Consider the following 25,193-nt stretch of genomic DNA (forward strand, 5'->3'; position numbering starts at 1 on the left):
CGCTGTTGATGATGTTGAGCTCATCTTTGGAATGGTCAGGAACTGATTATTGTTTAAGGAAAAATCTAATATAAAAGATAACATCAATCTGGTGAAGCCTCTGCATCCGCTGCTATATAAGCTAAACCTCAACATGTTATAGGAAGGTGAAGGAACAAATTGAACGCATTAAATGACTACATTTTCCCAAAATTCCAATTAATGAAAGATTGGTTTGGTTGGCAACTGTCCAGTCTCAACCGCTATCTCTAAAGAGTCATAATTGAACGGGGGTTAGAATCATTTGCAGGCTAGACGACTGTGCAAGCAGATCAACGGTAATTTTGTAACAGTAAATTATAATGGCCAAAATGCTTTAAATACTACACAACAACATGAGAAAACAATGCACACAGACGTTTCCCATTTGATATCCAGTTTAATGAGAGGAAATCTAATAGCTTATCAAAGGAAATGCATATCAGATGTACCATATGCCATACTCCCAAATCAAAACAGAATAACATATGATTTACAAATTCTCACATGCCTTAAAGCAAAAACAATTAAAACCAAACCAAGTAAATCTGGCATTAACATTCAATGGCCATGTAGGGGGGAAAAATGCACCAATATGGGATAAAAAACAGCATCCATAGTTATGGATAGCAATTGGAACAACCCTGCTAATAGAATTTACTAATAGAGATCAGTTGACAGCAACCTATGGCTAGATTTTCCATCGGACAAAACAAATATGAAACACAAATAACATGTAACAAATGCATACAATCAAAAAATTGGATGAAAAAAATTACTAGCTAAAGAAGGATAAGAACCTGTGGACGAACGGAAAACAGAAGAATCAGATGAATCTGGTAAAGAGGAAAAACAACAAAGAAGTCTTTAAAAAGTTGCATTGGCAGGAAAAACCAACAGCGAAATAAATGCAAGTCCAGCAAATGCATGCAACAAAGACTGGAAAAACATAGATGATATAAAATATTCGATTAATAACTTGGCAAACTAACAAAAACTTAACAATCAAAACTATTAGGAGAGTTAAACTCCGCAAAACACGTCATTAATAACTTGACAAATAGCTCCACCAAAGGCAGCCAAAAAATGCATAAAAGATTACCAAAATACCTCTAATTTAATTGTTGCTTCCATTCCACCGGCTGATTAATAGCCAACTTAGAAGCGAGCAAACAACTGCTAACTAAGGATGAATAGCATCCTGCAGCTGGCAGAAATAAAAGGATAAGTTGGATCTACAGAAAAACAAAAGCAACAAACTATATATGATACCAGACAATAAAATCTAAAATAATTAATAAAGTTAAATAAATGTCAGGAACAATTTAATAAAGCTGATAACAAAATGAATAAGGCGAAAACATATTAGACATTAACCTCAATTGAATAACTTTAAGAACAACCCTTATACTCGGTCATGGGAAAGGGCAAAACACAGTCTCAACAACTACCTGGATGACAAAAAATAAATAATTCCACCCAAAAACATGAATATGCAACTAAACTTAGCAGGAAGGCAACAAAACCAAAACCTCATATGGAGAACACAAAATTGGACATGTCAACAGGAGGAAAACTAAACTACAACTCAAGTACCTGCATGAAAAAACAAAGCAAGGAAACGAAGCAAGTAAAGCACCATCCGAGAGTCAGCAATAAGCAAATGCAACTAAACTTAGCAGGAAGGCAACAAAAGCAAACCTCTTATGGAGAACACAAAATTGCACATGCCAGCAGGAGGAAAACTAAACTGCAACTCAAGATACCTGCATGAAAAACAAAGCAAGGAAACGAAGCAAGTAAAGCACCATCCGACACTTAGCAATAAGCAAACGAAGCAAAAACAAAGAAAGAAGCTTTCAAGTAGTTGAGGGAATGACCGGGAATCCATTAAAAAATTGGGACTTGGGCCCAAGTCCAAATGCGCAAAAAAAAACAACAAATTGAACAGGTCGCAACACATGGACCATCGCCACAATAGTAACTTTCAGTGGCCCGTATTTGATGAGACAATCACCAAGAAAACCATTAGGTACATGGTATGACATCAGACATAACAAAATTATTTACAAAAGAATCATAGGTTGCCGATTTAACGCCTGTGATATTTGCTACAGGAGTTCATTAGTCTAACTGTTGCTACAATCACAAATTAAAAATTATAGGTCACCTCATGCTCCTCTGAAAGACTTACCTATTTGGCGATCTCCTTGACCCTGCTTATAACACAACCAAAGCATACATTTGTGAACAACAAATCAACAACACCACCAAAAAACATGCATGTGTAACCAAACATGCATATTGAAACAACAATCCGTGCCAAACACACAGTGCATGCACGGAACAAAACCTCAAGAGCGAAAACCAAAAGCAAAAACCAAAATCGACCAAACAAAAGCTCAACCGCAAAAACCAAAACAGAAAAAACCAAAACCGGATAATAATAGCTGAAAATAAACATGGAAACTTTAAGTATTTAAGCATAAAGAAAACAAAACCCAGACCTGACATGGAAAACACAAAAAAAAGCAAGGAAAGAAACGGAGAAAGCAAAATGAAGAAGAAACAAAGGCAACGAAGAAGAAAGAAAGCAAACGCAGTTGGTGAAGAATGGACCGAAGACACCTGCAAGCAAAAAAAAAAAGCAAGGAAAGAAACAGAGAAAGCAAAATGAAGAAGAAACAAAGGCAACGAAGAAGAAAGAAAGCAAAAGGCACCAAAGAAGAAAACGGGCAATGCAACAACACATGACACCTGCAAGCAATTTAAGAAAAAGCAGACACGTGCAATGATACGTGGAGCAACCAACAGAGGTGGAAGTCTGATGCCGAAATGCCCAAAAAACCAATAAATTGGACACATGTCAACAGCTGGAGCATGGGCACAATAGCCTTTTCCATGTACATCTCATTTATAAGACTTAGTATAGATGATAACACATAAGTTTCATTTCAAATTGGACCTTCACATAGGCCAATCTAATGGACTCGACTTGTGAAGCCTTAGGGGGAGGCAGCACGAGGTTCATAACCTCCCCCGCAACACCTTCTAAACTAGTATGATTTCTGAGTTAGACTTTCAATTAGTTTAATGTCACCAGCAACACATGAAAAACCCTTTTCGAGTAAGGGTAGACTCCAGACTAATAGGGAAGAAGAAAGAAAATAATATGCTCAACAATCAATTCCTATTTTATTCTTCCAATTTCTGTTACATATATAGGGTAATGAAAATATCCCTTCTAATAGAATTCCCTACACGTGTATGTGGCATAACAATAATAAGAGTAAGTGGGTCATCCACTGAGCATTTTGGTAATAAAGAAAACAAAACAAAACCTATAACTTGGTTTCTTGTTTAACGTTGCACAAAGATGCAACAAGAGGAAAGGAGAGAAGTGGCGACGTTTAAGGTGGATTTTGAAAGAAAAAAAATGATTATATGGAGTGGGAATATATATCTAGATTGTATTATGAAAAAATGGGATTCTTATTTAAGTGGAAGGGGTGAATAGAAGAGTGCTTGCCTACATCTACAATATAAGTACTACAAGTACATGAATTGCTAAGGAGGAAGTGACGCCTTGAATCAATTAGCAATTAGACCTTGCAACAACTTAAGCAAATATGGTTGTATGGCATCAAAATGTGAAGACTTAGCGTTAATCTTACTGTTAAGCAGCTGCAAAAGCAACCCATTTCATGAGATCCAAATCTTATTAGACTTTAACTGTCTAATCATTATACGTTGAATAGCATTACATATTTTTCTTTTATTCATAAATATCATTACAGTATACTCTTCACTAGGAGAAGATTCCCTACCCGTCCCCAAAAATAAGCCGAGATTTTAGTATAGTCAGAGTAGAAAGAGACATGGTAAACAAACAAGTAGAAGTTTGTTAAATAATTTGTTGACTGATGGCTCTATCATCGACTTTATTAGGCCTGATAGCATGATGGCTCTTTGCATGTCATAGCAGTTTCTAAGTAGCCAAATTAAACATCTATTTATTCAAGAATGTTCATCAATTTACTATTACTTGAGTTTCCTCTCAATTGGTTTAACTTTCAATCGATTGGCTTAAATTAAAATAGATACACAACATTAGTTTATAATACAACTTCACACCCTACTTTATCTCTAAAATAAGTATAGTTGTCTACTCGGCAATCAGCCTAACTAGCTGCGGTTATGTCATGCATCCTTGTTTTCATACTCCTTTATTGACTTAGAGAGCTGTAAAGCATAAACAAATTAAGCATTAGATTAAATTAATTGAATAATTAACCAACTAACATGTAGTGCTTCTTTTTATTGTTTTAAGTCCCATTTGCCAACAATGGATTGTGAAGTTTCTTGTCATCCCTTTGCTACACATCCACGATTAAAAGGTTAGGGAGCTAAAAGAATCTCAAAAAGCCTAAAAGATGACTGCACTTACCCGATCTATAATGTTTTTATTAACTTTGACTTTCCGCAACCACATATATTCCTTGTCAACGTCAACAAAGTTTTTCTTTTATTAGTTCCTCCATCATCCATGTCAAAAGAAGGATCAAATACCTTAATACTTGGAACCTTTTTGTTTCCATCGAAGCCACCAAGAAAAAACCTACAAAGTGGATAAAAGTTTTGAAGCATAGACAAGTCTTGGAGGGTGTTCAAAGCAAAGAAGGTTCATGCCTAGTCGAGCAGAGCTTTAATTATATTTATACAAGTTTATGCAATTCTATAAACATGTTGGTGATCACATAATTTTTTCTAGAATGATTTCCAAATATGTTGAGGTGATCAGCAACCACTACTACAAGATTTTATGGAATTTTTTCTCTCTCTTTTCCTATCTCTGTGCATATTTTAGTAATTGATACGAGCAGATTGAAGTACCCATCAATAATTAATTTTTTTTGTTCACAGTTATAAATATTTAATAGTAGTTACAATAAACAATACCAAAAATATTATAAATATTATCATTTTGTACATAAAAAGATTGAGTAACGATCGAGAAAAAGAAAGAAAAGGTAGTTTTCAACTAAGTGAAGTAATTATTTTATTCATAAATTATAATAATTACAAACATGAAAACAAATCATATGACTAAAAGAATCTGAACAAAGCCATTTAGGGGCCAATTCCTTAGTACAAGTATAGATAAATGAAACAAGCGAAGATTGAGCAACAAAATCTTACTTCAAGTAGTTAATTCCATTTCCAAAAGTAGTATGAAACCAATTGTTGAATTCCGCAGCAGCAATGGCAAATGCCTGGGAATATAAAAAGTACTATTCATCAAGCAAGAAGTTCATTATAATTTTATATGCTTTTCAAAACAAAACATGGTCAATTAGCCATTTAATTACTTATATGATGCAATGTGAGAAGAAACTAGCCTAGAGGGACAAATCCCTAACTTAATATTCAAAGTTGTAAGTACAAAGAAAAAAATATGAAAGGAATAAGGTCAATTATAGAACTTGGATATCAACTAAATTATGTTATAAGTTTCGATGAAAACTATCTAATGTATTTTTTTTCTGCCAAGATCATTGTGAATGTACAAGGTAAATTTAAAGCAACAACTAACCAAAGATTCATCCCAGATGGGATGGTTAGAGATGTAAGTCTCAAAGCTAAAGGTAAAACACATTACATCCATACTTATGCCTATCAATCATGCCCTGAATCATATAACCTCTGTAAACTTTACCTTGTCTATCATGGAATGTGAATGTGCAGAGATCCACCTTCCGTTGTCTAAATCAAACACCTCAATATCAGAAAAGCTGTCAATTCCATTGGCACAATCTACGGCAAACATTTGATCGTTCAAAGACAGCACTGCCAAGTTTCCTTTGCTTTGATTCAAAGAGGGGCACAAGGTCCGCTTGTCGAAAATTGGACTATAAGATCCAACTACATATTATTTAAAAAATAAAAAAATTGACAAAATTCATGTCACATACAAGATAGCACGATCTCACCCCTATGCAACAGCTAACATAACCATCTCTACCACCAAAAATATCAAGCTTACCATTTAGTTGTACCATTGAAGCACATGAGTGAGCTGAGTTCACAGGATAAAGAGTTATCACACGTTCGGCAGGACAATACAAATCTATAGTTGATAACCATGCTTCTTCATTAAAATTCCCTTTTAAAAATGACGTCTCTGTAGGGTCTACACGCTGCTCAGCATATGATGTAATGCTTGTCTTCTCAGCATGTGGCGGAGGAAGATTAAATGCTAATTCTAACATTGTACAACGATCTATTAGATGTTGAATTTTCAATTCTGCTTCCCTCTGGATGCAAACAAAATAAGCATAAAAGACTTATGAACAATAGAAACGAAGTAGAATGAAAGGTACTAAGGGTTATTTCCAACAATGCCTATGTTCATGGTTTAAATTGCTAAGTATATATGTTGATTTAGTTTGTCCTAAGATCTAATTCCTTATCCCACCAAACATTAACAATTTTCAAACTTATGTTACCATCACTTTTATCCTGAAGATTATATTTTAGTAATTAGTTTCCCGTGTGAGTAAGTTACATATTCTTGAACATAAGAAGAATACAATTTTGGGGTTTGGTTCTACAATAATCATTGCATGAATGGAAAGAAACAAAAGTGGGTTCCATTTATTAATTGAGACCAAAATTTTATGAAAAAAGTGGCTAAACTATAATAAGTATAGGAATCAGGTAACTGAGTTAATTAGTAAGAGCTAAGAACGAAGAAGAATCAAACCAACATGTAATTTGGATATTTGAAGATTTCAAACAAAAATAGAAGTTTGAAGTTCTATGCGGTGATAATTAGGTACCATGAATCCATACACTAGGTAAACTAAGAAGTTCTGTATGTTTGGTCTATGCATGACTATATGATCTACGAAGGCCATATAAATTTTTATGCATGCTAACAATGTAATTAGATATGCAAGAGATGAAAAAACTATTAAAAGATATGATAAAATATAGCTTACATCAACAACAATAACAAGGAAAAGGAGTACCAGCATATCGTCTAGGTAACAATTTGTCTGGGTTTGTATTTTCTTGAAAGTTTTTAGTTCTTCAACTTCTTGCATCAACTACAAATGCATGGTGGTTAGTTTCGTGAAAGCACAATTAATATAGCATTCAACATAGGTTTATACATGTTATGATGATTTGTAAATATATTTCAATTTAGATGTAATATGTTTCTAGTTCTTTAAATTAAAAAAACGATGTGTTTTTAGTCCCGACAAAAGGATATTTTTCTTAACTATACCTAGGTAGGATATCATCTAATTGATAGTTTGATACAAAAATAAAGAATTAAGTATATTAGGTTTTGGTGATCAAACATAGAGACTAAAACAATCAAATAAAACTAAAATAAAAAAAATAGCACGTTGAAGGGAACAGATACTTCATTAAGTCTTAAATCTTCTTTCATTCGTCAACCTCTCAATTACCTCGTCAAAGATGATGGTGTTTTGATGATCAATTAGAGGACTTGAACTCTTCTCCTTTTCCTCTGAACCTGTTGGCACCTCTCCATAATCATTTCTTATGGTGCATATATCATTCTCATGTGGAGTGTCATTTGTATGGTCTGACACAGAGATGTCTGGGTTTTCATGGACAAGGGTCAATTCCATTAATTCCTCAATGTCCATCTCATTCTCATCATTCTCATGCTTTTCCAGAGTGAACATCTCAGTCTCATCTTCAGTGTCATCCAGATGGTCTGAAATAGGGAGATCTTGACTTTCGTGAGCCCATTCCTTTAGTTTCTCATATATAATGTTCATCTCCTCAGTCTCCACCCTCACCACATCCAATGACTTGATATCTCCATCTAAAGAAGTAATTTCAGTGGCAATTGTTGTCTTACTTAAGCTAGTTAAAGACTTTGTCTCTGATTCATGTGTTTCGAATGCTTCACCTTCTTTCAGAGTTGATGAAAGAGATTGAGATATAGTTTTTTGCCTCAAATGACAACCAGAGGCAAATGCAAAAGAAGCCAGCAATGAAGTAAGCTTGTTTGCTTGTCTGTGGTCTAATTCGAACCAGAAATGATTATTCTTGTAATAGTTTTCTGCAATTACTCGTGAAAATTGATCTTCAGACAGTGGCTTGCATTGAAGTCGAACACGAACTTTCACCTTAAACATTAATAGCAGAAACACGTAAGGGTCTTCTTTTTTATGAATCATGACACCACTATTATTATGAACCTTGTGAGATAGAGTTGATAAGAAGATATAACAAGTGATACCTGTGCAGGATACTGTGTTCTATCCAAATCTGAATTATCATCAATCCATGCATAAGGGTCTATGTACATTTTCCCCTTGCTAGATGCCTCAAAAATTCCATGGAGCTTCCTGTCACTATAGTTGAATAAGAATATAGGCAGACCAGGATCAATATTCTTCACATAGGAAAAGTGGTTTGTTGGTAAGCCTGTTAAAACACAAATCATTGATTCATTAATCCTTTAAACTCATACTAATTACTGTTAATCTATTACAAATGTTACAATAAAAGAAAGCAAAAGAAAGAAATACTAACCAAAGAGTTGTTTTGATTGACATTCTTTTAAAGTACTATTCTTGCAACCAAATATGACCCCACCAAGTTGATACTTCTCCAAATTTCTGCCTACACAGTTGATCGCTGGATTTGAAGAGAAAGGTATAGTCCGATTGATGTTAAAGGTTTGTGTTCTCCTAACAGACCTCATCCTGACACAAGAGAACATGGCTTATTTCATCTAGAAATGCAAATTATCAACAACTTCACAACATCAAATGAGCAAAAGCTTCAAGCTATTAAAAGTTAAAATTAATAAATCTTTCTTTCTTTCATAACAGAGCAGACAACTTCACAAATTTCACTTGAAAAGATGAACATAGTAAAGTCAATTAAAGTTCAAGTGCAAAGGAATGAACATTGAACTAAACAAAAAATAAATTGAGCATCAATTGATGTTGCAATCAAATGAGTCCTTAAGGATTACCATGGCAACAATACGAGATATCAAATGAACTCTAAAAGATTTATACCAGATTCAAACCATAAATATAGAATAATCTTCTTAATATATATATATATATATATTAACTTTAACATAATTTGTAACTATCACTTAGTTAAATTCAATCGACCAATTAAATTATTTAATTTAATTTATATGATTATTTGAATTATTGAAGTTTATACTTTGATGAAAATTTAAAATAAAATCCAATTTTTCTCCAATTCTAAATGGTAAAAAAATATATACTAAAACTAATTTTAAAATATTTTCTTGCAATTAATTAATACATTAATTTATTAAGCCAATTGAATTAATTTATTATTTGATAGATTATGTTTTTTTGCAACAATTATTATCATTGATTATTAACAAATTAATATCTACAAATATTTTGAGTAATAAATAGGAAAATATATAAAATTATGCTAGTCGTGACACAAATTATAGATTATGCTTGTTTAGATTATATAGATAATCATTTTTATAATAGATTATAAAGAATATTAAATGTTTCAAAATAAAATTTACTCAAAGATGGCGGAGTATTTTTTTATTTCCAATTTATGAAAAAAAATCAAGAATTAAAAATATATTATGACCATTTTTTTAAGTAGAAAACATTATTATCATGCTTATATATATTAAATAAATCAAATATTGTTAAGTTATATCCATGCACAGAATAAAAACCGTTTGGAAATATGGTTTTACTTTTTGGGAATATGTATTAAATAAATCAGTCAATGGAACAATTAAAAAATTATTAAAAATAATAAACCAAAATTTTGAATATCGAACAACGAGTTACACAACTTTGGTTGTTCAGGTTTTCATCCTCCTTTTAATACACGAATCGAATAGATAAATCAAACAATGGAATAATTAAAAAATACACAAAAAATAAGGTATGATTGTATAGTTTTTCAACCTCCTTTAATTAGAACCCAAAAAAGAATTTCTTCTTTGGTTTATTCTTTATAAGAAAATTAATATATATATATAATATGTTAATCAATACTTAAGTTCAAGCAATTAAATTATTTGATTTGGAGTTATAAGATTAACTTAATAATGAAGGTAAAAGAGAGGAGGGAAATGGATTGATTTGAATTCTCCCACTAATAAAAACTAACAATTAATAAATTAATTTGTCGATGAAAAAATTAAATTATTTAATTCATTTAATTGATTGTTTGACTTATTTATATAAATAAAGAGTTGATACAAAAATTATATATGGTTGCATTGATAAAAAAAAATACATTTTTATATAAGTTATTGTGATGTACTAGTTGTTTAAGTTCCTGATATAATTTTATATCTTTTCATATTATACTACTCAATCCATAACAAAGATGAAATAAAAATAACATACTCAAGAGAGAAAAATTACAAGGAAAAAGCCTCTACATAATCCCTAGGTACATTTTCTAGGATACCAAACAATAAGATCATGATTGGGAAGAAAGCAAATGAATATAGTAAAGGAGAGATACCTGAAATAAGTCTGAGACACAGAAGGACTCCCAAAGAAAAACCAACACAACAAAATAAATGTGAGGAAATGTTTTTATAGCAATGGCAGCACATAATGGATAAGTATTCTCGGGGCATGCACTTCTCGTGAGAAATATTCATCATAAGTTTATAATGATTAAAACAACTTAGATAATGTTAAATAATTCATATAACGTGCCTATTTTTTATCCTTTAATTTGCATACAAAGTCATTCATTAATTAGGATCAATGGAATAGGAACACCTTATTTTGTATTAATACAGGGCATGTAGTAACCTCCTTTAGCTAGCACTTATACCATACGTTATGGATGATTATTATGAGGGAAAAAAAGAGCACAAATTTACATGTTATTATGCCCAGCATGGATTTGCCATTTGCTTGAGAAATGACATTGATATGTGATGATACTAAAACAAATTATTTCAACACATGCTGTTTGCATTCATCATAATTCATAAATGACTTTTCTCTTTTGAGGGGAAAAAAAAAAAGAACAAAACATTAAACATGAATTTGATCAAGTTACAAAACAAAATCACAAGAAGGAAATTTTATTTTTTGTAATAGGGAGGAGCAAAAATTTTGTTTCCTTACCTTCTTATGGCTTGTGTCATGTATTAGTAAATATTATTTATGAATATATTTATAAAAAAATATAAATTTATAAATATTTTTTAAATTTGTGATAATAATTATTTGTAAGTAAATTATTTTTCTATTTATTTATTTTAATCATAAATGGTAAAGTATAACATTTTAATTATTAAAAATGGCTGGTCATAAAATACTTAGCAGAGTAATGAAATTAGAAACTTTTTTTTTTTTTGCAATCATGATATTTTAAAAACCATAATGCTAAAGAAATTTACGGTCTTGATCATTATTATTAAAAGGTGATATTATTATTAAAAGGATTATTATTCATTTCGATTTCATATAATAAAATATTGATTGAGTGGATCTGAATAATATCTCATTCAATTCTCTTGATTATATCTTCTACTTATTATAAAAGTTATGCAATTAATTAATAGGTTTACTCATCAATATTTTATAATTAGTAAATTAGCCCATTAGTTTCTCAAGAGTAATATATCTAATAGGTTCTTGATTTGTTTTCTAATAACTTTATGATTCTTAGAAATTTGTTTTCTATGAACTAATATTATTTCTAATAGCGGTTAATTTAAACATTGCAGTTAATTAATTATAGAAAAATAAATTAAAAGATGGCTAAATTAACAAATAATAATGTTTTAGTTTATACTTAAAAATTTCATTTAATTTAGTCCTCTCTACCAATATCTTCTTTTTTTTTTTTTTTGAAAAAAGTCCTCTACTATTATCTCTTTAGACCAAACATATTATTTTAATAGTTTTTCACACCAATAATGTCAATTACCTTAATTAAAAAAATTAAAAATGAAATATGTTAGTTTGAAACAAATTTTATTAGTTTTTTTAATTAATTATTTGATTAAATTATTTTATCTTGTTACTGATTATATTGTTGCCAAATAAGATATTAAGATTTTTGTATTGATAGTTCGATCAAAGATCTTTTAATTTTTTTAGTTATTCATTTAAAATACTCTCCTTTTTACTCATATTTTAGTTAGGAAAATGTTTTCTTCAAGATAATTCCAATATTTTTCATTCTTCCCCTCCTTTTAGTCAAACAAAAGTTCTTTTACAGAAATTATTAAAATGAGAAAAAAAAACATAAAGGAGAGATACTTGCACAACAAACAAAAAAATAATGAAGACAATATTTATCAAATGAGATAAAGTAAGTTTAAGCAGTGCAAGATTGGTACGGAAGGATGTGTTTCTAATATTCAGAGACGACATCACAAACCAATAGTCAAACTCACCCTTCCAAATCAAGTCTGCCCATAATCAATATTCACAACTCTCAGTGTAAATCGATCATGCAATCAATCAATCAAACGTGTAACTTTCCACTACACTTTATAGATGTTTGGAAACAACTAATTATTATACCATTAATTATAATAATGGGAGATTAACAAACTAATGATAATAAAAAATTATGTGAATAATATATGTTAATCATTATACATATATTGTTTTATAAATTAATTAATTAAATCATCATTGAATTAGTCTAAAAATAAGTTATTCTAATGGACATCAATTAATTATAAAATTTGTTTTAAAACAATTAATTATTATTTAAAATTATAATTATAATAAATGTGATTGCAAGCAGTTAATCATAACAATCAATATAATGATTATATTTTCATTCTAATGATTTTTTTTTAAATTGCAATTACAATTATAGTTAAATTTATTGCTTAAAACTCCTAAAAACTGTTACATGTATAAATTTATTTTATGAATTATTTTCGTAGTATATATTATAGACTATAAATAGCTCTCTTGATAGACTACATAAGTAATATATTGATTTTCTTTCCTAGCAATAGGTTCAAGGGCGTAACATGGCCCTTTGTAACGATCAACACTGGAAGTCCATCGGTCCACACAATTGTCCATGTATCACTAGAGGATTCAGCATAATAAGATCACAAATCAAACAAATTTAGAAAAATTATCACGAAATATTTTAAACACTTAAGATTATTTATAATAATAATAATAATAATAATAATAAACAATGATAATTTAAATTGACCAACCCATTAGTCATAAAAGAAATTTTTGAGTTTATTATTTAGAAATTGCACTAAACTATAATTAATAAGAGTAGAATTAGATATCCTTAAAAAACAAAAGAGTTGAATTAGATAGAAGTCATAGAACCATTTAATTAAACATCTATCTTTTAGAGCAAATTGTATTCATTTAAAAAACTAAAAATCAATACCTCGTTTAAGAGAAAATAATTTTTTTGCTATATAGACCACCAAATGTTGATACACGAAAATCTTATTGAATGATTTAAAACTTAACCTTTTATATTAATTTATATTGATTTTTTGCTTAATATTAAATAGTTTACTTAAAACCTTAAATTAGTTTATTTAGTAAATGAACTTGTATCAAGGAAAATATATAATAAGCAAATCAAAGGCTACCTCATGTCATGGATGGTCTAACATATATTCTCTCCTTAAATATATTGCATATAAGACAAAAAAAAATTATACAAGCCAATTTTTTCCCAAAAAAAGAAGTAAAAAGAGTGATATATAATACTATATCTTATTGCACTTTAAAAGTTTTATATATATATGCTAAATTGAACTTTAATTAAAATGTATATAATAATAATAATTAATTTTTAATAAAAGATATAATAAATTTATTCAATTTAACAAATAAAAAAGTATAGTTTATAAGTAATTTATAAACTCAAATCGGCTTTATGTAAACTTAAAGCGCAAGCTGAATTATTGGCAAGGTTCATGGTTTGCATATCGCAAGTTCGCTACCCAATACAAATTTTGGTGTGTATGAACGTCCCTTCGCTTACTTAGATATATTTTTGTGTAGGTACGACAATAAAAATTGAATTTGTGGGTATCCTTTTGATATCTGGAGTTTATAGGAAAATTCAGTTTGATAGTAATTGAGGTTAGGTTTGGATTTTTTCTGACTTAGTAAAGCGCGCTCTTCGCTATGCGAAGATATGTGGAGGGATATTATACGCAGCCTTACCCTTGCATATGCAAAGAGGCTGTTTCCGGATTCGAATATATAATTATATTTTAATAATATAATTCTATATAAATATATAATTATATTATTAAAATATAATTATATTGTTATATTTTAACAATATAATTATATATTTATATATAATTCTATTATTATATATTACATATATGATATAACTGTTAATTATATAATTATGTAATTATTTCATATTTTATTTTTATGATTATTAAAAGTATAGAATATTTATTTTAATTGTTAACTGAATAATATCATAATTATAATACTAATTATAAAAAATTAAAAATTATACATTTAATTAAAATATAATTTGATTTTTAAACATATTTATGTTATTTATTTTTTATTAAATTATATACAGGTTGATTGAATTAAAATATAATCAATAACTTAATCTATAATTTATTTAAAATATATGAACAAATATTATTTTAATCTATATGAACAAAATATAATTACTAATTTAATCTATAATTTATTAACAAATATTATTTAAAATATATGATTAAATATTAATTTAATCTGTGGGATTTTTCAAATCCGATCGGAAAGAGATTAAGTTTTGTTTTTTCCCTGCCTTTCATAAAACACAAATCCAAACCCGAACTAGAACTTGTTTTGCCATTTGTAGGATGAGAATGGGAAGAGGCAAAATAGGCAAATTCGTCACGTTGCCATCACTACTTTCCTGCTTACTTTCCCCGGTTTATTAAATACACTTCCTTTTTCGTTTTCTTTACATAAAATTTACTTACATAATCCTTTTTTCCCATTTTCATTCTTTCTCCATCCTTCCCGGGCACACTCCCCCCCTCACCACACACCTCCATTTTTCCTTCGTCGGTTTCTTAGTCTATTACAATGCCTCACTAATTCTGTTTTCACCTATTTCGAGGTTAACTCTGCTACTAAAATTGTGGATAGCCCTTTCTTTTTCTTGTTTTGTTTAGCTATTGTGATGAGAGGGTTGAACCACCACGATGTGATCCTCTAAGTGGGGTGTACCTTAGAGGATAAAATATAACAATAACTGTTAATTCAAAAATCGACGGAGAGATTTATGATAAAATAAAAAATATATATGCAACAAAATTTAAAATTAATAGTATCAATTATTATATTTTATCTTGCAAAGTGCATTCTTTTCGCTTTACAGAAGCTAAATTCGGAAAGCAGCTAGGAGTTAATTGAGTACAAAGGTCGAAGACAATTAGGAGTTATCTGCAGCATTGACAGCGGGTGCTTGATAGGCACAAAATAGGCACAAAACCAAATAAAACACCTGGGTATACATGACAACACTTGTTTTTATTTTTAATTTTGTTAAGATCAAGTTGGAATTATTGATGATGAGGAAAAGCAAAAAATACATCATTAGAGATATGATTGTTAGAAGAAGGAAGCATATATTTTATTTGAACAATGAATAGAATGAAAGTAATAGAATAGGTATTTTGTTGAATGAAAAAAGGGAAATCCCTTTCTCTCTCTCTCTACCATGTACGCTTGAAAGGAATTATTTTGGAATTGTTATTCTCAGCCCTCTTTTTGCTGTTCTCCATCCTTCGTGCTCATTTTCCCCCGAATATTATTGTTGAACATGATTAAAAGATTGGAAGTTTATATCATGGAATTAAATTAACGTGAATGTTTTGAAATTATTGATAGCAACAAATATGTATATGCTATATATTTTCTGGAATGTGTTTGAATACAAAATGCAAATAAATGTGAATATTATTTTATGGTCTGGAATAAAATTAATAAAATGACTATGAATTGTTAATAACAATAAGTATATGCAGGCCGTATATTTGGTTGGAATTAAGTGTATGATAGATTTGTTAGTCACCAAAGTGGTCAAATCTATAAGGTTATTTAATTTCAAATTAATGATCATTTCAATTTCTCATAGAATAATGAATGTTAAATTATATGATTATTGGTTTATGGGTAATTAAAATTCATTGTTGTAAGGCATTTATGAATTGCCCAAAGGTTGATTAGTTGTTCTTATAATTAATGAATATAAATGTAAGCGATTTGTGTGTATCATTATTTTTATTTATATGCCCAAAGGTAATAGGTACTACTAATTGATGCATATTTAATTGTCAAATAATGTTAAGAATTTTATTAGCATCATCATGTTTGTATATTGTGTTGGTGTACCACCCAAAGGAGAACATCAATATACATTGATTGTTATTTGAATAAATTATATGTATGACATGTGTTTTATGCCTCAAAACGCTTATGCAAATTTTATTATGCAATACTTGTTCCCAATTCATTAAAATCTCATGTATCATCTGTGCCAATTTTTAATGGGCTTAACTTCTCTAATTGGAATGAGCAAGTAGCAATGAAGAGAAAACTCATTATAAAGTTGGGAAAGATCTAATATTCATGAGAATGATTGTTGTAGACAGTATTAAGACAACTCTCCCTAAGATCGAAAGTGCTAAAGGATTTATGGGATTAGTGGGAGAATTCTCTCATTCAATTGATAAGTCTCTTCCTGAGACATTAATGAGTATACTGATCACCATGAAGTTTGATGATTCACGTACTATGCATCAGCATGTCATTGAGATTACAAACATTGCAACAAGATTTAAGACCTTGAGAATGACCGTGAATGAGAACTTCCTTGTTAAGTTTATTTTGAACTCATTCCCATCTGAGTATGGCCCGTTCCAAATGAGCTATAATACCATGAAAGATAAATGAAATGTGCATGAATTGCACAATATGTTAGTTCAGGAAGAAACAGTCAATGGATGAGAATTAAAGAAGTGATGAGAATCCTAAAACTGTCCAAATACAGGGACCGATGACCAGGAGTAGGACTAAACAGTTAGTGGATACCCTCCAACAAATGGTAGCAGACATACTTAATAAGGCCCAGGTGGAGAAGGATAAAGGCCCAGAGGCAGAGACACTACTAAGAACATATTTGGTATGGGCCTTCAAATTAGTTTGGGCCTTCAGCAACAATTAATATTCTTAGTAGTGTCTCTAGGCCTTCATCATTCTCCACTTGGGCCTTGTTAAGTATGCCTGCTTCCATTTCTTATTGTTGGACAAGTGGCCTCAAAAATTTTAAGAATGGGGGATTGAATTAAGATTTCGTTGACTATTCCTAATTAAAAATTTCCCTTTCTTAGATATTCCCTAGATTCAATTATTTCTTTAATTGTAAGTTACTCGAATAACAAATAAGGAGGAGTAAACTTAAAGAAATATAAATACAACAGAAAATAAAAGAGATTAAGAGAAGAGAGAATGCAAAACCGGATTTATACTGGTTAGGCCACAACCCGTGCCTATGTCCAGTCTCCAAGCAATCCGCATGAGATTTCCACTATCCTTGTAAAATCCTTTACAAGCAATGAACCACAAAGGAATCCCCTCCTTTGTGTTCAGTGATTACAACCAAGAAGTTATTCCCACTTCTTGCAATGAACCCCAAGGAATATTGGTCCCTTGTGTCCAGTGATAACAACCAAGAAGTTGTACCCACTTCTTGCAATGAACCCAAAAGACGTTGGTCTTTTGTGTCCAGTGATCAACCAAGAAGCAAATCTCGCTTCTTGCAATGAACCCAAGGAACGTTGGTCCCTTGTTTTCAATGTTCAATTAAGAAGACATTCTCTTGAAAAATAGTCACCAAGAGTAGGTCTTTTGGAAAAAAATTTGTAAGAATAGAGGAGGAGAGGAAAATAGAATAGCACAAGTTTTTGCCCAATGAACTTTTCTTGACAAAGCATGTATTGAACAAAAAACTCTTAGAAAGATGTTTAGAATGAAGGAAATGAATCAGTTATAAAATTCATGCCATGGTCACATATTTATAGCCATTTGATGGCTCTTGAAGAAACCATGTTAAAGGTTGTGACTCTTGGCAATTTCTTCAAAACTAGTTACTTTAAAAGTTGTGACTCTCTTCAAAACTAGTCACTTTAAAATTTGTGACTCTTCTGCAAAACTAGTCACTTTAAAAGTTGTGACTTTTGACAAATTCTTCAAAAACCAATCACTTTAAAAATAGTGACTCTTGGCAATTTATTTTTCAAAACTAGTCATTGGTAATCGATTACTATTATAGTGTAATCGATTACACATCAATAGTTGTGACCCTTCATGTTTAGATTTAAAAACCAATGTTTAGAAACACTGGTAATCTATTACAAATGTTGTGTAATCGATTACACAAGTTTGAAAATGTTTTATCACAAGTTGTGACTCTTGAAATTTGAATTTCAACGTTCAAAAACATTGGTAATCGATTACATGCCCATGGTAATTGATTACTACTTTGTAAATCAGTTATAAAACTGTTTTAGGCTTCTAGTAATCGATTACGGCCTTCTGGTAATCGATTACCAGAGAGTAAAAACTCTGGTAAAAGATTTTTCTTTGAAAAATTCTTTTGGACAAATTGTGCTATTCAATCTTTTCTTTGAAAAATTCTTTTTATACTTATCTTGATGTTTTTCTTGAGGTTCTTGCATATCTTGAGTCTTCTCTTGAATCTTCACTTGAATCTTCTTGATTTCTTTAATCTTGTTTGAAAAATCTTTGGCATCATCAAAATAATCTTGGAAGCTTTGCTTCTACGAGAGGGTATCCACTGAATGTTTGGTCCTACTCCTGGTCATAGGTCCCTGTATTTGGGCAGTTTAAGGATTCTCATCAAGAAGTCACTCAGTCGATTAGGTAAGTTACCAAGGGAATCAAAGAACTGGAAAGAAATTTGTGAAGAAACATGATAAAGGAAAAGGACCATTAAAGATCAATGACGGCTCTTTGCAAATCCAAAAGAAGGTATCAAAGGGCAATATTGCCATTTCTGTGGGAAATCTGGACACTTCAAGAATAATTATCCAAAGTGTAAGTCTTGATTTGAAAAAGTTCCCTATAATACATGGTTGATTGATTCTGGATGTATGACTTATGTTTCTAATACTATGCAGGGATTCCTTACCATCCAAACCATAAGCCCAAATGAGAAGTTCCTCTTCATGAAGAATAGAATGAAAGCTCCAGTGGAAGCAGTCGAGATTTATCGTTTAAAACTCGACACTGGATATCATTTAGATTTATTGGAAACTCCTTATGTACCTAGTTTATCTAGGAATTTAGTTTCATTATCTAAACTTGATATTACTGTATACTCTTTTAATTTTTGGTAATGGATGTTTCAATTTATTTAAGCATAACCAGCTCATTGGTACTAGTGTTCTTTGTCATGATTTATATAAATTGAAATTAGATTTTTGTATGTTGAAACCATTTTAACTTTGCATCATAATGTTGGCACTAAACATAGTTTAATGAATGAACGATATGTTTTCTTGTGGTATAAATGTTTAGGTCACATTTCTAAAGAAAAGGATGGAAAGATTAATAAAAAATGAAATTGTTCCTGATCTAGATATTACGTATCTAAATATTTGCGTTGATTGTATTAAGGGAAGACAAACAAAATATATAAAGAAAGGAGCTACAAGAAGCACTCAACTTCTTGAAATTGTGCATATTGATATTTGTGGGCCTTTTGATGCTAATTCTTTTGAAAAGGAAAGATACTTTATCACCTTTATTGATGACTATTCATGTTACGGTTATGTCTACTTACTCTATGAGAAATCTCAAGCAGTGGATGCCTTAAAAATTTACTTGAATGAAGTAGAAAGATAATCAGACAAAAAGTTAAAAGTTGCTAGATCTGATAGAGGTAGTGAGTATTACGGAAGATATGATGAAACTGGGCAACATCCAGGTCCATTCATTGAATTCCTTCAGAAAGGTGGCATTTGTGAGCAATACACAATGCCTGGTACACCAGAACAAAATGGTGTATTAGAAAAGCGTAATAGAACTTTAATGGATATGGTTAGGATTATGTTAAGCAATTTAACTTTACTCGTATCTTTGTGGATGTATGTCTTGAAAACTGCCATGTATTTGTTAAATAGGGTTCCTAGTAAGGCAATTCCAGAGACACATTTTGAACTGTGGACGAATAGGACACTTGGTATAAGGCACCTGCATGTTTGGGGTTGTTAGACAGAAATAAGGATTTATAATCCACAAGAAAGAAAATCGATGCAAGAATAATCAGTAGATATTTCATTGGTTTTCCAGAAAATTCAAATGGGTATATGTTTTATTGACTTAACCATAGTATCAGAATTGTTGAAACTGAAAATGCAAGGTTCATTGAAAATAGTAAAATCAGTGGGAGTATAGTTCCACGAGATGTGAAAATTAAAGAAGTTAGAGTACAAGTCCCTTTAGCTTGTGCCTCTAGTAGTAAGGTGATTGCTTCTTTAGTTGTTGTTCCAAACAATAATAAAGAAGAGCAACACAATAATGAGCACATGATACATAATGAACTTAGGAAGAACAACAAGAAGTAGCATTAAGAAGGTCTCAAAGAGAAAAGAGACTATCTATTTTGAATGACTATGTGGTATACCTACATGAAACAAAAACAAACTTAAGCATTAATGATAATGATCTAGTTTCGTTTTCACAAGCTGTAAGCTGTGATAATTCTGAGAAGTGGTTAAATGACATAAAAAAGAGATAAATTTCATGGAACATAATGGTGTTTGAGACCTTGTAGAATTGTCAAAGGGTTGTAGGAGAGTTGGTTGTAAGTGGGTCCTCAAGACTAAATGTGACTCTCATGGCACCCTTGAACATTACGAGGCTAGACTTGTTGTTAAGAGATTTACTCAGAAAGATGACATTGATTATAAAGAAACATTTTCGCCATTCTCACAAAAGGATTCTTTCAAGATTATCATGGCATTAGTAGCCCATTATGACTTGGAGCTACATCAGATGGATGCGAAAATTGTCTTTCTTAATAGAGATTTAGAAAAGAATGTTTATATGGACCAACCAATGGGGTTCTCATTTGAAGGAAAGGAACACATGGTGTGAAAATTAAAGAAATCAATATACGGTCTTAAGCAAGCTTCTCGCCAATGGTATTTGAAGTTTACTGATATCATTGTTTCCTTTGGATTTATGGAAAATACAATTAATCAGTGTATATCTAAAGATCAATGAGAGTAAGGTTATTTTTTTAATTTTGTATGTTGTTGATATCTTGCTTGCAATTAATGATCTTGGTCTTCTTCATGAGACTAAGAAGTTTCTCTCTAGCAACTTTGAAATGAAAGATATGGGTGAGGCAAGCTATGTGATAGGGATAGAAACATTCCGTAATGGATCACAAGGATTGTTAGGCTTATCTCAAAAAGCATATATCAATAAACTACTAAAGAGATTCAGGATGGAAAGGTCTCAACATCACCTGTTCCAATTCAAAAAAGGAGACAAATTTAGTCTCGCACAATGTCCTAAAAATGATATGGAATGAAAACAAACAAAAATAATTTTGTATGCATCAGTTGTTGTTGCATCTACCATGAAAGTTGAATTTATAGCATGTTTTAAGGCTATAATTCAGGCTGATTGGTTGTGAAACTTTATTTCAGGGTTTGGAATTGTTGACAATATTATTGGGCCGCTGAAAATGTATTGTGATAACTCCACATCAGTATTTTTCTCTAAGAATGACAAGTACTCTAAGGGTGCTAAGCATATGAAATTGAAGTACTTTGTTGTAAAGAAAGAAATTTAGAAACAAAGAGTGTCAATAGAATATATTAGCACAAATCTTATGATAGCTGACCCTTTGACAAAGGATTAATGTCCAAAACATTTATAGAACTTGTTAAAAGTATGAACATTATTGTTATTGATGATCATTAAGTGTAACTTAACTTATGCATTTTATTAACACTCTAAGCTCATCAATGATATGTTTCTAATTACCTGTTCTTTATGTTTGTATGCATATTTGTATTAGAGTAATGCTAATAGGTTTTGTCTTGAATAAAGACATTATGGTGGTCCAATTATATACTCCTAACTAGTGGTCATATTAAGAAGACTAATTTGTAATACATGAAAGGAACTATGTCGATTAAGTGATGTACAACTGCCATGACTTGAATTGGTTCTTATTCTTAATCATGAAATTATGATGCACCCAATGTATAGAACAATTTAGTCATTTCAATACGCATTATGTTAGTTTAATCTATTTATTTATTTAGTCCATAATGTTTGGTAATGTCACATGAACCAAGTGAGAGAATGTTAGAATAAAAGTCTCATGTGAGAGACATGTGACTTATGTAGGGACTAATAAATATATAATTAATAATTAAGTACTAAATTGTAATTGGATTAAATAGGAAAAATTTCTAGATATAACTGCTACTTGATGGGAGTAGTGATTATAAAGGGGTGAATACCCACTAACGTGAAATAATATCCTCTTCCTAACAGAAAAGTGTTCTCTCTAACCCCTAGTTATCACAAACATAGAGAGATGGAAAGAATAGTCAAGGAAGCGAAATCTTGTTTCTTTCTTCTTTCAAGGAATCAAAGTACACCGGAGAGATGTCTCACTATGGAGAAAGGTACACATTGTTTATTTATTATTTGTGAGAATCATATATTTCAAGATCCTTTTGGTTTTCTATAATTGTTAATCTAGGAAACCCCTTAAGATTTATAATGATTTGGTCCAATTGTATAAGGACTCCTAAATCTAGCAGTTATCATCATGATAAGTGAAATACAAGGATGCTAGGCAATGGGTAGTTCTATTCCCATTCCTTTTCATAAATAAAAGTTTCCTTTGATCACTTCTTGGTAACAATCTTTTGCATTCAGCTATCAATGCATGAAAGAGTGACCTTCCATCTCCACTACCAGAGTTCCAGGATTGAACCAGCTGAAGACAGTCTGATTCAAAGATCACATTTGGAAGTAAAAGATTAGTTGCTATGATTATAGCCCAGCAAAAAGCGTAGGCCTCTACTTCCTTTGGCTCCAGGATGGTATTAATCTAACGTGTTGTAGCAGCAAGCACCTCTCCATTTGAATCTCTTGCAATCAAACCAAGTCCAGTGCCAAGACCCTGTATGATAAATGCATCAAAATTCACTATTATTTGATCCCTGCCAGGGAGTAGCCATCCCACCTCAGCTGGGGCTTGTTCATGGCCTTCAACAAAAGGGATCTCCTTGGATGACAACAATTATTGGCTCTAAAAAAAATTGGATTTTACGGAATAAGTTTTTTATATTCAACAATTCTTATTCCTCCCCCCTGATATGGAAAAAAATTATGCGTCATTTTCATATCCATCATGACTTCAAATGAATCATATATTAGTTCTCTTTCTTTGAAAATATAGAAGAAGGGAGTTTGAGTACCAATATCTGCCATAAAATGTCCTAGCCATAGTAGGAAAGAAGTTATACGACTTAACTTCAACATTATTACTCGAATATATCTGACTCTTTTAGGTATTTGAATATTTCCAGTTGTTTTGGTCCATCTATAGTTATTGCTCTATGAACATGATAGCTAAATAGTCCCAACATGTTACATAAGAAAAATATAATGAGACACTTTGGCTAGCACTTGTTGACAGTTTAACTTCTTATCATGAAACACACTGATTTCTTTTATACCATATAGCCCACAAAGTAGCGAAAATGAGAGGTAAAATATCTTCCCCACCTAACTCCTACATATCCATGATCCAACATTTAAAATAAGGTGGTCTATGTTGGCTAACACGAAGCCTAAGGGGGGATGCAAACCAAATAGATTGGCTTTGAAGCATGCGAAGGGTTGTATAGATGCAAAACAAATAAACATAAGTTCTTACTTAAGCACCGATCCTTATACCTTATTAAATAAAAACAACTTTTTAATAGAATATTGCTACACCATACAAATAGGAATAAGTAGGTTTTTTGTTAGTTAGCATTTTTTTATTATTTATTTTTTATCCATGTAAATTTATTTTTCTAATTTTAACTTTCGTAAGTTGATGTTTTTTCAATATTGGTCCTTGTAAGTTTTTTGTTCATTTTTAATGCTTGTAAGTTTGTGTTTTTTCAATTTTAATCCATTTAAGACTATAATTTTTCATTTATAGTCCCATAAGTTCACGCTAAAAGGAATCAAAATTAGAAAAATATAAACTTGCAGGGACTAAAAAAGAGAAAAATATATTATAGGGACAAAAATTGAAAAAGCGCAAACTTTCATGGACTAAAATTAGAAAAATGAATTTATAGATACCAAAAATAAAAAGTGTTAACTTACAGGACTAAAAACTTATTTAAGCCACACATACAATTGTAATTAATAAATATATTATTGATAAAAAAAGTAAAGATGTGAGAATTTTTGTGGAGTTTTTTGTTTTTTAACAGTAGTCTGAACTATGGAGCCTATTTAAGCACTGAAAAAGAGATGGTGAAATATTAGACTCATTTAAGTATCTAATAAGAATGGATTTGGATCCTCTCCTGTTCAAAGTAATTTGAGATTCTCCAATTAGAGAAAGGAGCATCGTTGGATTAGATGTGTGATTGAGATTTGTTCACTTAAACTCACCATTTCACTAAAGTCTCTCTCAATCATTTTCCCCTTCTTTCCCTAAACTTAATGTTTCAATCCCTGATGGTTAAACCCTAATTTCTCTAATTGGAGATCACGAGTTCAACTTCTCCCTCCTTTCCAAATCATGCGGACGACACCACCATCTACGACAACAACAATGACACCAACTATCTTTAGCGGTGGCAACGGTGACACCAACTGTTTGCAGTAGAGGTGACGACAACACCAAAATTTATGGCAGCAACAAAGATGACACCGAAAGATGCAGGGGCAACGATAACACCGGCTATGTACGATAGTGATGACAAATACACACTTGTGGGAGATATTTTCCATTTTTCCCCAATGTCACTCCCATTAGTTTAGTTCTTGGCTCTATGCTTGGTAACTTGTCCATCTCTTTTGTTTGGCTTTTGAAGT

General features: G+C 30.9%; 1 protein-coding gene and 1 long non-coding RNA gene across 2 annotated transcripts; both read right to left on the reverse strand.

Moving 5' to 3' along the window:
• Positions 1-702: 702 nt before the first annotated feature.
• LOC121173719 (uncharacterized) lies at positions 703-3,271 on the reverse strand. The gene is made up of 3 exons (XR_005889010.1): positions 1,396-3,271; positions 1,129-1,225; positions 703-854 (listed from the first exon to the last, which is right to left on the reverse strand). It is a non-coding gene; the product is annotated as an uncharacterized lncRNA (long non-coding RNA).
• Positions 3,272-4,218: 947 nt separating this feature from the next.
• LOC102660492 (uncharacterized) lies at positions 4,219-8,770 on the reverse strand. Its single transcript, XM_041014730.1, has 8 exons — positions 8,599-8,770; positions 8,303-8,490; positions 7,497-8,189; positions 6,062-6,332; positions 5,735-5,940; positions 5,218-5,291; positions 4,588-4,636; positions 4,219-4,260 (listed from the first exon to the last, which is right to left on the reverse strand). Exons 1-8 carry the CDS (start codon positions 8,768-8,770, stop codon positions 4,219-4,221), a joined length of 1,695 nt encoding a protein of 564 aa, XP_040870664.1.
• Between the last annotated feature and the right edge of the window lie 16,423 nt (positions 8,771-25,193).

The sequence above is a fragment of the Glycine max genome, chromosome 1, assembly GCF_000004515.6.
Source record: "Glycine max cultivar Williams 82 chromosome 1, Glycine_max_v4.0, whole genome shotgun sequence".
Classification (NCBI taxonomy): domain Eukaryota; kingdom Viridiplantae; phylum Streptophyta; class Magnoliopsida; order Fabales; family Fabaceae; genus Glycine; species Glycine max.

What these genes read in the sequence shown, in the direction of transcription:
- LOC102660492 (XM_041014730.1), bottom strand. Translation starts at nt 8,770, where the DNA reads ATGAGGTCTGTTAGGAGAACACAAACCTTTAACATCAATCGGACTATA. An exon ending in TCAATCAAAACAACTCTTTG is followed by an intron (nt 8,491 to 8,598) that starts GTTAGTATTTCT and finishes GTGTTTTAACAG; the next exon opens with GCTTACCAACAAACCACTTT. An exon ending in AAAAGGTTCCAAGTATTAAG is followed by an intron (nt 4,261 to 4,587) that starts GTATTTGATCCT and finishes TATGCTTTACAG; the next exon opens with CTCTCTAAGTCAATAAAGGA.